The sequence below is a fragment of the Anomaloglossus baeobatrachus genome, chromosome 8 (assembly GCF_048569485.1).
Source record: "Anomaloglossus baeobatrachus isolate aAnoBae1 chromosome 8, aAnoBae1.hap1, whole genome shotgun sequence".
NCBI lineage: Eukaryota > Metazoa > Chordata > Amphibia > Anura > Aromobatidae > Anomaloglossus > Anomaloglossus baeobatrachus.
Window position 1 is genome coordinate 87,398,841 of NC_134360.1, and position 16,637 is coordinate 87,415,477.

The following is a 16,637-nucleotide window of genomic DNA, read 5'->3' on the forward strand; positions in this document are numbered from 1 at the left end:
CCGGCTCCGTGTGCAGGGAGCCAGCGCTAAGCGGTGTGCTCTCACGCTGCCGGTGCTGGCTCCCTGCTCACGTAGCTGGAGTACACATCGGGTAATTAACCCGATGTGTACCCTTGGCTAGGAGAACAGGGAGCCGGCACTGGCAGTGTGAGAGCGGCGGTGCTAGTAACTAATGTAAATATCGGGTAACCAAGGAAAGGGCTTCTTTGTTACCCGATGTTTACAGTGGTTACAGCTTTCCGCAGCTGCCAGACGCCGGATCCTGCTCCCTTCAGTTCGTCACTCTCTTGCTGTTACACACAGCGATGTGTGCTTCACAGCGGGAGAGCGACGAGCAAAAAATAAAGCAGGACATTCAGCAACGACCGGCGACCTCACAGCAGGGGCCAGCTCGTTGCTGAATGTCACACACAGCGACGGGACGTCGCTGCAACGTCACAGAAAATGGTGACGTAGCAGTGACGTCGTTGTCGCCGTGTGTAACACCACCTTTAGGCGTTCCTTTTATTGAGCCATGCAGATAAGTGAATTTGATGTACAACGCATATATTTTAATAAGTACTTTTAACACTAGAACTACTGGACTCGTGACACCTATATAGAAATACATGGTGCAAAGTAGTCAAAATGACTACCTCAGTAGTTCTAGTGTTAAGCACTTTCAATTATGCACTTGTTTGATCCTCCTGCTAAAGATACAGTCACACACCTCGGAGGCATGACACTGCTGGAAACACTGATGTGCGCATCTGACCTCTACACTGACATTTTTGCAGCTATAGGACACTTGTGACTACACCATAGTCCTATTCTGATGCTGATAAACTTCAGATGACAACGTAGCACTTATTAGACTTGGATTTGATGCTTCTACCTTTAGCAAACAGCAGGCCGGACACTTTCTCCTCCTTGTTCAGGAGCTCCGTGCTGGTGGAGAGTAAACATCTAGTATTTGTCCGGAGTGACACCTGTTACTCGCTGTTCTCACGGTTTCCTTTCTACAGGTTTACATTTCTGCAACTGAGAATCTGTAATATGGAAAGGATTTGTCGCCAGGACAAAATGGCAGTTTTTGCTCTCCTTTTTTATCCACTGATGCAGGTTTTATATTTAGTGCTATTTTTTTTTATATATATATTTAAACAAGTAGGCGTGGCTCAAAAGGAATCTCTGGGGGGAGTGTCTTTAGGCTGATGGGAAAAGAGCAGCATGCACTCCGCTGAAAGTAGACCCGCCCCCACACCACAAACTCCGCCTACTTGTCAGTGTCTAAACCTAGGAATTTGGACATGACATCACAGGAAGGTGGGGGATTCTTATACAGCGATCATGTGACCAGAAGAGCCGCTCAGGGTATAGAAGGATTGGGAAAGCACAGTGTTCAGTGAAGTGCGATTTCATATAAAAAAGGGACTAAAATGGGGTTGACCACTACATCAGCCACATTGCTCATTGGTCTACTTTATGTTTGCAGCATCTTGTCTTAAAATGCCATTGTTTCCTTCCTTTGGGACACTTGACAGCTTATAAAGGTTCAGTAGCAATCTGCCATGGTTTCCTTCCTGAAAAATTGCTACTAAACTTTTATAAGCTGTCAAATGCCCCAAAGAAAGGAAACAATGGCCTTTTAAGACAAGATGATGAATATATTATATATATATATATATATATATATATATATATATATATATATATATATATATATATATATATATATATATATATATATATATATATATATATATATATATACACACACACACACACACACATACATTATATATATATATATATATAGACACATACATACATACACACATACATATATAAAAAATTATATCTATCTATATATAATTTTTTTAATACTGGAAGTTTAATGGGTCAATTCAGTTCAGATTGTCATTTTGGGGTGGGAAGATATATTAGATGCCCCACAGACGTCACCCCATTTTAAATAAAACTACATGTGACCAGTTCAATATGGAAAATTGGGTGTAAGGTTCTCTTTAACCCATTCACGTCGGGGGTCAATTTCAGTTTTTGTTTTTTCCTCCCAGAGCCATAACTTTCTATTTTTCTATCCACATAGGCATGTGAGGGCTTGTTTTTCCTTGTGGGACGAGATGTACTTTTTAATGATACCATTCACTTCACCAACATTCTGTAAAAAAGACAATTCTGACATGGTTTTTTGGGAATTATTTAACAATGTAGATTTTGTGTTAAAAATTACCTTTCAACAATAAGGTTCACCTCATCAGTGCGATTATGGCGAGACCAAACATCCATTTCTGTTAATCATTATTTTAGTGTTTTTTTTCTTAACATGGCGATACCTTATGTATTTGTTATGGGCAGAAAAAGGGGGTGATTTGAACTGGTGTAGAATTTTTTTTTTTCATATTTAATTAACTTTACTGTTCTTCTTAATACTTCCCTTATGGGACTTGAAGCTACAATTGTCTGATCCCCTGTGGTGTGTGAATGCCACAGTATTGCTGCATTCAAAGAACATCACAGTCTCCTTTGATGCCCGGCCACAAGGGGTTCTGCTATGACAAGCGCTGAAGTCTTCAGCAGACCCCCTGCTGTCATACCAGCCCATCACTTGACCTGTGACCACGTCACAGGTGCTTAAATGGCGTGCCCCCCATGCCAGCAAGTGTTAGGCTATGTGCGCACGTTGCGTATTTAGATGCAGTTACGCTGCGATCTGCACCGCAGCGTAACTGCATGCGTCCTGCGTCCCCAGCATAATCTATGAAGATTATGCAGGAGCGTGCGCACGTGGCGTATTAGAGTGCAGCGCTTCGGCTGCTGCCCGAAGAGCGCGTTCTAAGAAGTGACATGTCACTACTTTTGTGCGTATTGATTGTAATGTCGGTCTCTTTCACTGTCTGTCGGTCTCTGTCTCCCTGTCGGTCGGTCTCTCTCTCTCTGTCGGTCTATCCCCCTCCCCCCTCTCTCATACTCACCGATCAGCTGCACGGCTGTCACACTGCTCCGGCGGCTTCTCTTTGCCGGCCGGCCATTATTCAAATCTCGTATTTCCCACTTCCCCCGCCCACCCCCACCGACGCCTATGATTGGTTGCAGTCAGACACGCCCCCATGTTGAGTGACAGCCGTCTCACTGCAACCAATCACAGCCGCCGGTGGGCGGGTCTATGTAGTGCAGTAAAATAAATAAATTAAAAAAACGGTGTGCGGTCCCCCCCAATTTTAATACCAGCCAGGGTAAAGCCATACGGCTGAAGGCTGGTATTCTCAGGATGGGGAGCCCCACGCTATGGGGCACCCCCCCCAGCCTAAAAATATCAGCCAGCAGCCGCCCGGAATTACTGCATGGATTAGATGCGACAGTCCCAGGACTGTACCCGGCTCATCCAGAACTGCCCTGGTGCAGTGGCAATCTGGGTAATAAGGAGTTAATGGCAGCAGTCCATAGCTGCCACTAAGTCCTAGTTAATCATTGCAGGAGTCTATGAGACACCCCCAATGATTAACCTGGTGAAAGTAAATAAACACATACACCCGAAAAATCCTTTATTTGAAATAAAAGACAAAAACCACCCTCTTTCACCACTTTATTAAAATCCCTAAACACACCTCCAGGTCCGGCGTAATCCACGAGGTCCCGCGACACATCCAGCTCTGCTACATGTAGCTGACAGGAGCGGCCATACAACACCGCCGCTGCTGTCCACTCCATGCAGAAACTGAAGTGAGTCGCGCTGTCAGCAAGGACGTCACTGAGGTAATGCCGGTGTGTGCGCGGTGATGAGGGCTGTAGTGTCGGAATGTGTGCGGGGATGTCGGCGGTAATGTCGGGATGTGTGCGGGGACGTAGGCGGTAATGTCGGGATGTGTGCGGGGATGTAGGCGGTAATGTCAGGATGTGTGCGGGGACGTCGGGATGTGTGCGGGGACGTCAGCTATAATGTCAGGATGTGTGCGGGGACGTCTCTCAGGTTACCCTCGACCACAGGTCTCGGGTGGAGGACTCGAGCTGGCCGCGGGTAACCTGAGTGATGGCACCGGTGATCGCGTGGCTCACTGCAGTCATTCAGATTTGCGGTCACAGGTGAGTCCTTCACCTGTGACCGCAAATCAAGCTGCGGCACACAGACAGAGCCGCGCGATCACAATGAAGTCGGTGAAGTTCACCCGAGTTCATTCTGATCGCGCGGCTGTCACCCGCAGCCAGCCATGTGCTCTTTTTGACATACCGGTCCCAGTCGGCGCTGCTGCAAGTCTATGGGGATGCAGCAGAGCCGAGTGGGACCGCACTGTCAAAAATGTGCGCTCTGTGCTTTTCCCATGGCAGAGCAAGCATCCAAAACGCATGAATTCTGCAGGTAGGTGCGCACGTTGCGTTCTGCTGAATGCGTCTCAGAACGCAGCTTTTCGGCTTCATTCTGAGACGCACATGCAGTGACTATTTTACGCTGCGTAATAGAACGCAACGTGCGCACATAGCCTATCATTTTTGACAATAAGGTTTAAAGCACCAATACAGCACATTTTTTTATTTTTTTTCTCAGCACTGGGTAGTGCTTTAAATCTAAGCCCCCTGTCAAACTCGCCTTTTGGCAGCTTCACCTACTACTGACGTACCATCTTGTGACTGTAATTTATGACTGTCACAGTTATTGGAAGTTATGTCATAAGCTCTCAATGCAATCTACGAGAGCAAGAACGAGGCTCTCATAGACTTGTATTGAGTTGTGACCTCTGGCGCACACCATGAAATACTGGAACTGCCGGCAGGTCACAAAATCATCGATGCGACACAGTGAAAAAGATTAAATCACCGGAAGGCGAGTATAAGATGGGGAAGGGGAACTTACATTTAAAGCAACACTCCAGCAGTGCAATAAATAAAAAAATAAACAAAAAAATATAAAAAAAAACTGCAGTGGTGCTCTAACAGGTTAGCATTTCTGGGCAGAGCTACGCTCCACCAACATTTGTTATCGGTACGTCCTGGCTGTAATACACAGCCATTACATGAGGAGTATAGGGCGGGCTCACCCTGTGGGCCTGCTCCATACATCTGCCAAACATGGGTCCATAGGGCGGATGTTGTGAAAGGGTTAAGGGCTTATCAAATAAAAATCAATGAAGACAAATGTCATAAAAACTGTCAACATTTTCTGTATGGGGGGGGGGAATGCGAAAATTTTTAATACACTAGTCTGACCCCGGCCTCATACTGCACTTGACTCTTCATTAGTCCACCCCTCAATGGCTGAGAAATTGTTCCTACTAGATTAGTGCTAAGTGCTGGTAATGAGGAACTGAATCATCAGATATTAACCCGAAAAATTGGCTGCTGGAGGTTTCCATCATACCACAACGAGGGTCACTAAACTCATCAGCAAAACCCATTCCACTATGGAGCTTACAGTGATGTATTCCTGGACTGCAATTGTCACATTCAGTGCGTTGTGTAGTCCACGCTTCTAGTTTAAACTTTAGGCTATGTGCGCCTAGAAAAGTGATTTTTCTCAAGAAAATTTCTTGAGAAACTTCTGGGAGTTGAAGATTACCGCACCTGCGATAAAAAAAACGCACCAAAACCGCGGGAAAAACGCATGCTGTAACTGCAATAAATAATATAGATAATAGATAGATAATCGATAGAGGGAAAGATGGATAGATGAATAGATAGAGAGATAGATAGATGAGAAAGACCTATATAATGTCCCACCCCACCCGCCTGCATTTTCTAAGCTGGCACACTTTAGTGACTTTCATGTGGCACTAAAGGGTGCCTAGCCTTGTATTTAGCCATAAAATAAATAAATTAAAAAAAAAAAACAAAAAAAAACGTGAGGTCCCCCCATCTTTTGTAGCCAGCTAGGGTAAAGCAGACGGCTGCAGCCTGCAGACCACAGCTGGCAGCTTTACCTTGGCTGGTAATCCAAAACAGAGGGCACCCCATGCTGTTATTTTACATTAAATAAATAATTTAAAACAAAAAACGTGGGGTCCCCCCCAAATTGGATCACCAGCCAAGATAAAGCGGACAGCTGTGGTCTGGTATTCTCAAACTAGGGAGGTCCACTGTTATTGGACACTCCCCAGCCTAAAAATATCTGGCCGCAGCCGCCCCAGAAGTGGCGCATCCATTAGACGTGCCAATCCTGGCGCTTCGCCCCAACTCATCCCGTTGCCCTGGTGCGTTGGCAAACGAGGTAATATATGGGGTTGATGCCAGATGTGTAATGTCACCTGGCATCAAGTCCTGGGGTTAGTAACGTCACGCGTCTATCAGATACCTGACATCACGAACCCAGTCAGTAAGAAATAAAAAATAGACAACCAAAAAAGTTTTATTTGAAAAAACACTCCCCAACACATTCCCTCTTTCACCAATTTATTGAAAAGAACAATCAATTACACGTCTGGCGTAATCCAATAAGGGGGTCCCACGGCGATCCATACCATAGTCACTGTCCCAGTCAATGAACAGAATGTTCCCCATTGGCTGGGAGAGCAATGCAGTGGCCTGAGCTAACATCAATAGCCCAGGTCACTGCAAGGGATGACTAGCGCTGCTGTCAGGAGGATAGATGAGATCATTACCTGCTGTGATCATCTCCTGTACTGCTGACGTCAGCGCTGTCACTGACTTCTATGCCCGTCGTGTTGTCAGCAGTATCGCGAGAGCCCGTGACGTCACCGCTAGTGACAGTCTCGGGCCGCTCGCGAGACGGGCATAGACAGCAGTGACCGCGGTGACGTCAGGAGGCAGGAGATCATCACAGCAGGTAATGATCTCATCTCCCCTCCTGACAGCAACGCTCGGCATCCCCGCGGCTGCACGCACTGCTGTGTGTCAGTGTCTGCCAGCACTGCAGGGTGACAAGCTGCTGATACTGCGGGCAGACACTGACACACTGCTGTGCAGGCAGCGGCGGGGCTGGAGCGGGACACAGACTGCACGGGCACCTGGAGGTCACACGGAAGTGCTTCTGTGCGGCGTCCAGGGAGTGCGACGTGTGTGTTTACTCTGCTCCGCTTCCTCTTCTGTCATAATGACATCACTTCCTGCAAAACCGCAGGCAGCGATGAGCATTACCGCAGGTAAATCGCGGCTATACTGAGGATATACCGCACATCATTTGCTACCTGCGGTATACCCCCGGTATTTCGCGATTACATTACAGTGAATAGAGTGAAATACCGGGGGTATACCGCAAGTACCTGCGGAAAAGAAGTGACATGCACATTTTCTCAAGAAAATCTTCAGAAAGAATTTTCTTGAGAAAAAAAAAAAAAAAAACGCAGAGTGCGCCCAGCTATTTTTTTTTCCATTGGTTTTGCTGGGAAATGTCTGCAGGAAGATTACAAGCATTTCTCAAAATATTTCCGTTGATGTGAGCAAAGCAGACCTGAGTGTTATCTCTCGGGAGTCCATTTAGTGGGAGAGGTAGTAATGCTGGGCTAGCGGCACTATGAGGGGAGAGTGGATAGAAGAGTGTGACATGGCTCAACTCAGCTGGACTGCCCCTGCCCAACAAACTGACTGCCAGATAATAAAGGCTCAAATAGGAGTCAGTATTGACACTCGTGTGTTATGCTCGGTGCACCTTCTAACCGCTCTGCAGTGAAATCAGGCTGTCTGTCATTACATGTCTCATAAAGCAATAGCCTGTTCTAAACTATGGTGGAAGATGTGTTCTTTCCCGAGTGTTGTTGCTAGCTTTTAATTGGTCATCCTAATACAAGGGGAAAACAGTACTTGTCCCCATTGTCTCGGATACTATTCATGAAGTCCAAATTGGTATTATTTAAAAGGGTGGTCTGAATCTATTATTCACCGATTCCTTAATTACGAAGAGGAGGAAAATAAGTGGCACTCACCACTGATGCAGTATTTTGTGCTTTTATTATTCAAAGATCACATAGGAACACAGTAAAAGACACACACAGACTTGCCTATAGCTGTTTCTCATCTAATTACTGATGACCACCCCCCTAAGTGTCATAAACCGCTCACCATTACCAACCTCAGGCTTGATGACAGCTGTGATTTTTTTGAACAAATCACAGCTGTCATTAACCCCTTATATTACTCAGATTGCTACCGCACCATGGCAATCGGAATGAGCAGGGTAAAGTGCCAGGATTGGTGCATTTAATGGATGCACCACTTCTGGGGCAGCTGCGGGCTGCTATTCTTAGCCTGGGAAGGGCCCAATAACCATGGGCCTCCCCAGCCTGAGAATTCTAGCCCCCAGCTGGCTGCTTTTTTTGTGCTGGGCATCAAACATGGGGGATCCCATGCCATTTTTGTTTAAATTTTTACACTCCATTTCAGGACAAGACAGCTAGTGTGAGGACAACCAATCACAGATGCCAGCAGTCTGACTGCAACCAATCACAGACTGTCACAGAGAGTTGGTGGGTGAAGCAGTGAATATTTATGAGCATTAATGAGCAGACCCAGAAGCAGTGCGACAGCCAAACGAAGACTCCTTAAGTATAATTATCCTGCTTTAATCCCCATTTTGCTTCCTTTTCTTTTTTTTTTTTTTTTTTTTTAACCCGTGTGGCCGAACCAAAACAGTACCACAGATTTCCCGTCTGTACTGCGTGTCTGGTACAGACCCTGAATTTTACAGTTTGGGTTCACTCATCACTAATCCCCACCCTTTTCCCATTTTGAAGAGAAATATAAAAGAAAAAAAACAAAAACATAAAAATGTCATCATATGGTTCTGCTGATGAAAAAAAAAAAATATATAAAAAGTTTTGGTTCTAGGGACAAAGGTGAGGAAAAATAAAGAAAGCCCATAAATGAGAATTGTCTCAGACAAGAAAGGGTTGAATATGCAAAACTGAGAATAAATCACAGATCAGCTGACCGGGAACGTAATAAAGTGCAAGGAAAAGTTTCAGGCTGTTGGGTCATTTATGACGTTCAGGTTATAAATAGAAAACAGTTTGTGTGAAGAGGAATGTGACGGCTCCCACCCACAGCTCATTGTGTTGCCTGTACGTTTCATCAGCTTATTATTATCTCTCGGAAACGATACCAGATTGTCCGGCACGAACAGAAAGACAGCGAGCAAAGCCTCCATGTATAATAGAAGAGCGAGGTAATGGAAGTGTGCACGGCTCAGGAGAAACCAGCCAGGCAAATGTGAGGGCAGGTCACAACAAACAGCAGCGAGCAGCTCCCTGTGCCCAGCCTCCCCTCACCATGAGCCGCACAGAACCAGCGGCCCCAGATCAGGAGACACCGAACACATCTCTGTAAGGCTAAAGGTCTCCCACCCCGGACACGGCCGGCACACCCTCCTGCCCACCCCGGACACGGCCGGCACACCCTCCTGCCCACCCCGGACACGGCCGGCACGCGCTCCCTCCTGCCCACCCCGGACACGGCCGGCACGCGCTCCTGCCCACCCCGGACACGGCCGGCACGCGCTCCTGCCCACCCCGGACACGGCCGGCAAACCCTCCTGCTAACCCCGGACACGGCCGGCAAACCCTCCTGCTAACCCCGGACACGGCCGGCACACCCTCCTGCTCACCCCGGACACGGCCGGCACACACTCCTTCCCCCCGGACACGGCCGGCACACACTCCTTCCCCCCGGACACGGCCGGCACACACTCCTTCCCCCCGGACACAGCCGGCACACACTCCTTCCCCCCGGACACAGCCGGCACACACTCCTTCCCCCCGGACACAGCCGGCACACACTCCTTCCCCCCGGACACAGCCGGCACACACTCCTTCCCCCCGGACACAGCCGGCACACACTCCTTCCCCCCGGACACAGCCGGCACACCCTCCTTCCCCCCGGACACAGCCGGCACACCCTCCTGCCCCCCCGGACACAGCCGGCACACACTCCTTCCCCCCGGACACAGCCGGCACACACTCCTTCCCCCCCGGACACAGCCGGCCCACACTCCTTCCCCCCGGACACAGCCGGCCCGGCACACACTCCTTCCCCCCGGACACAGCCGGCACACACTCCTTCCCCCCGGACACAGCCGGCACACACTCCTTCCCCCCGGACACAGCCGGCACACACTCCTTCCCCCCGGACACAGCCGGCACACACTCCTTCCCCCCGGACACAGCCGGCACACACTCCTTCCCCCCGGACACAGCCGGCACACACTCCTTCCCCCCGGACACAGCCGGCACACACTCCTTCCCCCCGGACACAGCCGGCACACACTCCTTCCCCCCGGACACAGCCGGCACACACTCCTTCCCCCCGGACACAGCCGGCACACACTCCTTCCCCCCGGACACAGCCGGCACACACTCCTTCCCCCCGGACACAGCCGGCACACACTCCTTCCCCCCGGACACAGCCGGCACACACTCCTTCCCCCCGGACACAGCCGGCACACACTCCTGCCCCCCGGACACAGCCGGCACACACTCCTGCCCCCCGGACACAGCCGGCACACACTCCTTCCCCCCGGACACAGCCGGCACACACTCCTTCCCCCCGGACACAGCCGGCACACCCTCCTGCCCCCCCGGACACAGCCGGCACACACTCCTTCCCCCCGGACACAGCCGGCACACACTCCTTCCCCCCGGACACAGCCGGCACACACTCCTTCCCCCCGGACACAGCCGGCACACACTCGTTCACCCCGGACACAGCCGGCACACACTCGTTCACCCCGGACACAGCCGGCACACACTCGTTCACCCCGGACACAGCCGGCACACACTCCTTCACCCCGGACACAGCCGGCACACACTCCTTCCCCCCGGACACAGCCGGCACACACTCCTTCCCCCCGGACACAGCCGGCACACACTCCTTCCCCCCGGACACAGCCGGCACACACTCCTTCCCCCCGGACACAGCCGGCACACACTCCTTCCCCCCGGACACAGCCGGCACACACTCCTTCCCCCCGGACACAGCCGGCACACACTCCTTCACCCCGGACACAGCCGGCACACACTCCTTCCCCCCGGACACAGCCGGCACACACTCCTTCCCCCCGGACACAGCCGGCACACACTCCTTCCCCCCGGACACAGCCGGCACACACTCCTTCCCCCCGGACACAGCCGGCACACACTCCTTCCCCCCAGACACAGCCGGCACACACTCCTGCCCCCCGGACACAGCCGGCACACACTCCTGCCCCCCCGGACACAGCCGGCACACACTCCTGCCCCCCGGACACAGCCGGCACACACTCCTTCCCCCCGGACACAGCCGGCACACACTCCTGCCCCCCGGACACAGCCGGCACACACTCCTGCCCCCCGGACACAGCCGGCACACACTCCTTCCCCCCGGACACAGCCGGCACACACTCCTGCCCCCCGGACACAGCCGGCACACACTCCTGCCCCCCGGACACAGCCGGCACACACTCCTTCCCCCCGGACACAGCCGGCACACACTCCTGCCCCCCGGACACAGCCGGCACACACTCCTGCCCCCCGGACACAGCCGGCACACACTCCTGCCCCCCGGACACAGCCGGCACACACTCCTGCCCCCCGGACACAGCCGGCACACACTCCTGCCCCCCGGACACAGCCGGCACACACTCCTTCCCCCCGGACACAGCCGGCACACACTCCTGCCCCCCGGACACAGCCGGCACACACTCCTGCCCCCCGGACACAGCCGGCACACACTCCTGCCCCCCGGACACAGCCGGCACACACTCCTTCCCCCCAGACACAGCCGGCACACACTCCTGCCCCCCGGACACAGCCGGCACACACTCCTGCCCCCCGGACACAGCCGGCACACCCTCCTGCCCCCCGGACACAGCCGGCACACCCTCCTTCCCCCCGGACACAGCCGGCACACCCTCCTTCCCCCCGGACACAGCCGGCACACACTCCTTCCCCCCGGACACAGCCGGCACACCCTCCTTCCCCCTGGACACAGCCGGCACACCCTCCTTCCCCCCGGACACAGCCGGCACACCCTCCTTCCCCCCGGACACAGCCGGCACACCCTCCTTCCCCCCGGACACAGCCGGCACACACTCCTGCCCCCCGGACACAGCCGGCACACACTCCTGCCCCCCGGACACAGCCGGCACACACTCCTTCCCCCCGGACACAGCCGGCACACACTCCTTCCCCCCAGACACAGCCGGCACACACTCCTGCCCCCCGGACACAGCCGGCACACACTCCTTCCCCCTGGACACAGCCGGCACACACTCCTGCCCCCCGGACACAGCCGGCACACACTCCTGCCCCCCGGACACAGCCGGCACACACTCCTTCCCCCAGACACAGCCGGCACACACTCCTGCCCCCCGGACACAGCCGGCACACACTCCTTCCCCCTGGACACAGCCGGCACACACTCCTGCCCCCCGGACACAGCCGGCACACACTCCTGCCCCCCGGACACAGCCGGCACACACTCCTGCCCCCCGGACACAGCCGGCACACACTCCTTCCCCCTGGACACAGCCGGCACACACTCCTGCCCCCCGGACACAGCCGGCACACACTCCTGCCCCCCGGACACAGCCGGCACACACTCCTTCCCCCCGGACACAGCCGGCACACACTCCTGCCCCCCGGACACAGCCGGCACACACTCCTGCCCCCCGGACACAGCCGGCACACACTCCTGCCCCCCGGACACAGCCGGCACACCCTCCTTCCCCCCGGACACAGCCGGCACACACTCCTTCCCCCCGGACACAGCCGGCACACGCTCCCTGTATATCGGGTCGTCTGATCTCAGCACATTCAGTGAGTCCCCCTGCAGAATAGAGATAACTAATGGCAGGTACCGGAGGCCCCGCATCCCCGCCCTCCGGTAAGTGACACGTCCACTTGTCCGTACAGTTAGCCGGGGGCCCAGCTGTCACATATAAGCCTGGCCATTTGAGCTCTTACTTTACTAGTTAGGTCCAAGTCAGACTCTCCGTTCCTCAGCGGTTCTCCGTCGTAACTGCAATCCGAGTCCTCCGCGTCAGGCTCTGGAGAGAACATTGAGGCTGGGACCGGGGACTCGCACAGACTCGGCTCCGGCTGCGCGGCTGATGGAGACGCCATCTTGGAAACACTGGTTACCTTCTTGCGGCTCATTACCATAGACGTGCGTGCGCTCCGCCTCATTTCTCTTGTTCTTATTTCTGATTGGCTGTTGCTGTGTGAGACCAACAAAACTGACATTACAGTCACGCCCCTGCCAACAGTTCAGGAATGTTACACAGGACACGCCCCTTTGTGGGCGGAGTAAATAACTTCACGCGGCTCATTAATAATAATAACGCTTTCTGCCTCCGCTCCTGCGCTGTGTGGCGCCATAACTGCCCGGCCGGCCGTGTGCCCGGCTCAGCGGGAGCTGCTCAGTGTCCTATGGCTGTACACTGGGGGCTGACGCGGCCACATGGCAAGCGCGGCTCATTAACCCTTTAGGGCAACTTTTTCACTTTTTTTACCTATTCGTTTTTGAAAGGGGAAAAAAGTAATTTATGCAGGTAATTTTTATTTGTTCTCTATATTTTACTACAAAAAAAAATAGGATCAGCGTTTCCTTAAAATTGTGTGGTCAGTCAAAAATATCTGTGAAAAACAATGTCCATCCATTAAAAATATATCATTTGTTTGATAAATTTCTGGCGATGAGCCCCTAGCCATAGGGCAGATGCCACGAGAACTAAAGCAATGATGAAGGGGAGCGAAGCGCTGCCTCTATCAGGATTCTCTCCCTGTGTCTGTGCTCTAATGTCTCAGCACGGCGGAGCGCAATGACATCACTACTGCGCGCCGCTGTGCTGAGATGTACGGAGCGCAGGACACTCACATGGACATAGAAAAAAGATAACCCCGGCACACTACAACTCCCAGTAAAAGGCAAGATTCAAAAATTGTATGCAAATATTTTTATTGATATAATAAACTCTTGAATGTTTTTTCAGGAAAAATGAATATGGTCCAACAAACATGGACGTTTCGGCCACAGGCCTTCGTCAACATGGACTATTATCTGACAAATACACAAGAAGTTACAGTCAAAAATACATTCATAGTGGAAAGAAAAACATTCATATACCTTCCAACATCATTTTTGAAAGCTAAGGATAAACTTGCAGGGTAGAGACATATGGTGACATATAGTGCGTCTGACATCATATGTCCATAAAGAAATATAGATAATGGTGAATAAATGGTGCATATTATAGGACCTGGATGATTATACTGTGAATTACGCCAGTGGTAAAAGTGTGTACCCAGCTTTATACATGGAAGTCCGACCTGAGCAAAAAAGGGGGGAGGAGAGAGAAGAGAAGCAAGAGGATAAAGAGAGAAGAATAATGTCACAAGAAAAGAGAAGAAAGAAGAAAAAGAAAAGAAAAAGAAAAAGAAAAGAAAAAGTAAGGATAAGGAGGAAATAAAGAGCAGGAAGGAAAAAACGAAAAGATGAAAAAAAGCTGAAGAGGAAAGAGGCATGTGGAATGGAATGTAAGGCCAACAAATGTAGCACTCACCGTGCAAATTCAAATGCATGTAGACATTCAACTTAGAAGGCTAGTAGTAATGGGAATGAATCAAATCTCATATGTATTTCACTACAATAAAAAATCTATATTAGCCAGACATAACATACACATGTGAAATACTTGCAATTATTCTCTAATGTATATTCTTTATATGTATAGAGAATTACAGTACCTGCGTAGGTTCGCACACCCCAAAAAAAAGGGCAACATTAACCATCAGGGGTACTAAGTGTTAGCACAAGGATTCTGAGTTGAGTATATTGGTAAATGGTGCTATAAAGACAGACCCTAATAAAGAGAACCATATCTCATGTTAAGGACCATAATAGAAAAAACGATACGCACATAACACCATAAGAGGATTTACCTATATGTATGACGCCAAAGAAGAACAGCGTGCACTGGGTCATATAGCACAAGTGAGTAATCTTAGACTCCAAACGGATGGAACTATAAGTACATCGAATAACAAGCCCATAAGTAATAAAATGTGATCGATATGGTATATAGCATACTTGTGTGAATAACATTAATTACCTGCTGGGAGGCAGTGGAATAAGAAAATTGTAGCCGCTGGTGAGCAGGCCTGCTTATACTGTGTCTGTATGATATTTCTATGGTGGAAGTGAACAATCATTAATGTTATAGCCTGTAAAATAGTCCTCAATCCAAAAATGCACCATCTTTATATACAATACCTATAATGTCCTGCAGAGTGGGACTATTCCACTGCCTCCCAGCAGGTAATTAATGTTATTCACACAAGTATGCTATATACCATATCGATCACATTTTATTACTTATGGGCTTGTTATTCGATGTACTTATAGTTCCATCCGTTTGGAGTCTAAGATTACTCACTTGTGCTATATGACCCAGTGCACGCTGCTCTTCTTTGGCGTCATACATATAGGTAAATCCTCTTATGGTGTTATGTGCGTATCGTTTTTTCTATTATGGTCCTTAACATGAGATATGGTTCTCTTTATTAGGGTCTGTCTTTATAGCACCATTTACCAATATACTCAACTCAGAATCCTTGTGCTAACACTTAGTACCCCTGATGGTTAATGTTGCCCTTTTTTTTTTGGGGTGTGCGAACCTACGCAGGTACTGTAATTCTCTATACATATAAAGAATATACATTAGAGAATAATTGCAAGTATTTCACATGTGTATGTTATGTCTGGCTAATATAGATTTTTTATTGTAGTGAAATACATATGAGATTTGATTCATTCCCATTACTACTAGCCTTCTAAGTTGAATGTCTACATGCATTTGAATTTGCACGGTGAGTGCTACATTTGTTGGCCTTACATTCCATTCCACATGCCTCTTTCCTCTTCAGCTTTTTTTCATCTTTTCGTTTTTTCCTTCCTGCTCTTTATTTCCTCCTTATCCTTACTTTTTCTTTTCTTTTTCTTTTTCTTTTCTTTTTCTTCTTTCTTCTCTTTTCTTGTGACATTATTCTTCTCTCTTTATCCTCTTGCTTCTCTTCTCTCTCCTCCCCCCTTTTTTGCTCAGGTCGGACTTCCATGTATAAAGCTGGGTACACACTTTTACCACTGGCGTAATTCACAGTATAATCATCCAGGTCCTATAATATGCACCATTTATTCACCATTATCTATATTTCTTTATGGACATATGATGTCAGACGCACTATATGTCACCATATGTCTCTACCCTGCAAGTTTATCCTTATCTTTCAAAAATGATGTTGGAAGGTATATGAATCTTTTTCTTTCCACTATGAATGTATTTTTGACTGTAACTTCTTGTGTATTTGTCAGATAATAGTCCATGTTGACGAAGGCCTGTGGCCGAAACGTCCATGTTTGTTGGACCATATTCATTTTTCCTGAAAAAACATTCAAGAGTTTATTGTATCAATAAAAATATTTGCATACAATTTTTGAATCTTGCCTTTTACTGGGAGTTGTAGTGTGCCGGGGTTATCTTTTTTCTATGTTCATATTTTACCCTAGAGCACCTACTTATCAGTGACGCAGAGCTTCCCTTCCTACTATGGACACTCACATGGAGACCGGAGCAGCGGGGGAAAGAGGAGAGGTGAGTATTTATGGATTTAATGGAGTACATGGTGGCCAGAGGACTATGCAAGTGCTCTAAACGATATGGG

The 16,637-nt window shown here is 49.9% G+C and overlaps 1 protein-coding gene across 1 annotated transcript in view; it reads right to left on the bottom strand.

Annotated features, from left to right (window-relative positions):
* Positions 1 to 13,047, bottom strand: part of GTPBP1 (GTP binding protein 1) — a 109,441-nt gene extending 96,394 nt beyond the window's left edge. The window contains exon 1 of the mRNA XM_075321880.1: positions 12,882 to 13,047. Coding sequence (XP_075177995.1) covers positions 12,882 to 13,040 — 159 coding nt within the window. The 5' untranslated portion in view covers positions 13,041 to 13,047. The remainder of the gene's footprint in view (positions 1 to 12,881) is intronic.
* Between the last annotated feature and the right edge of the window lie 3,590 nt (positions 13,048 to 16,637).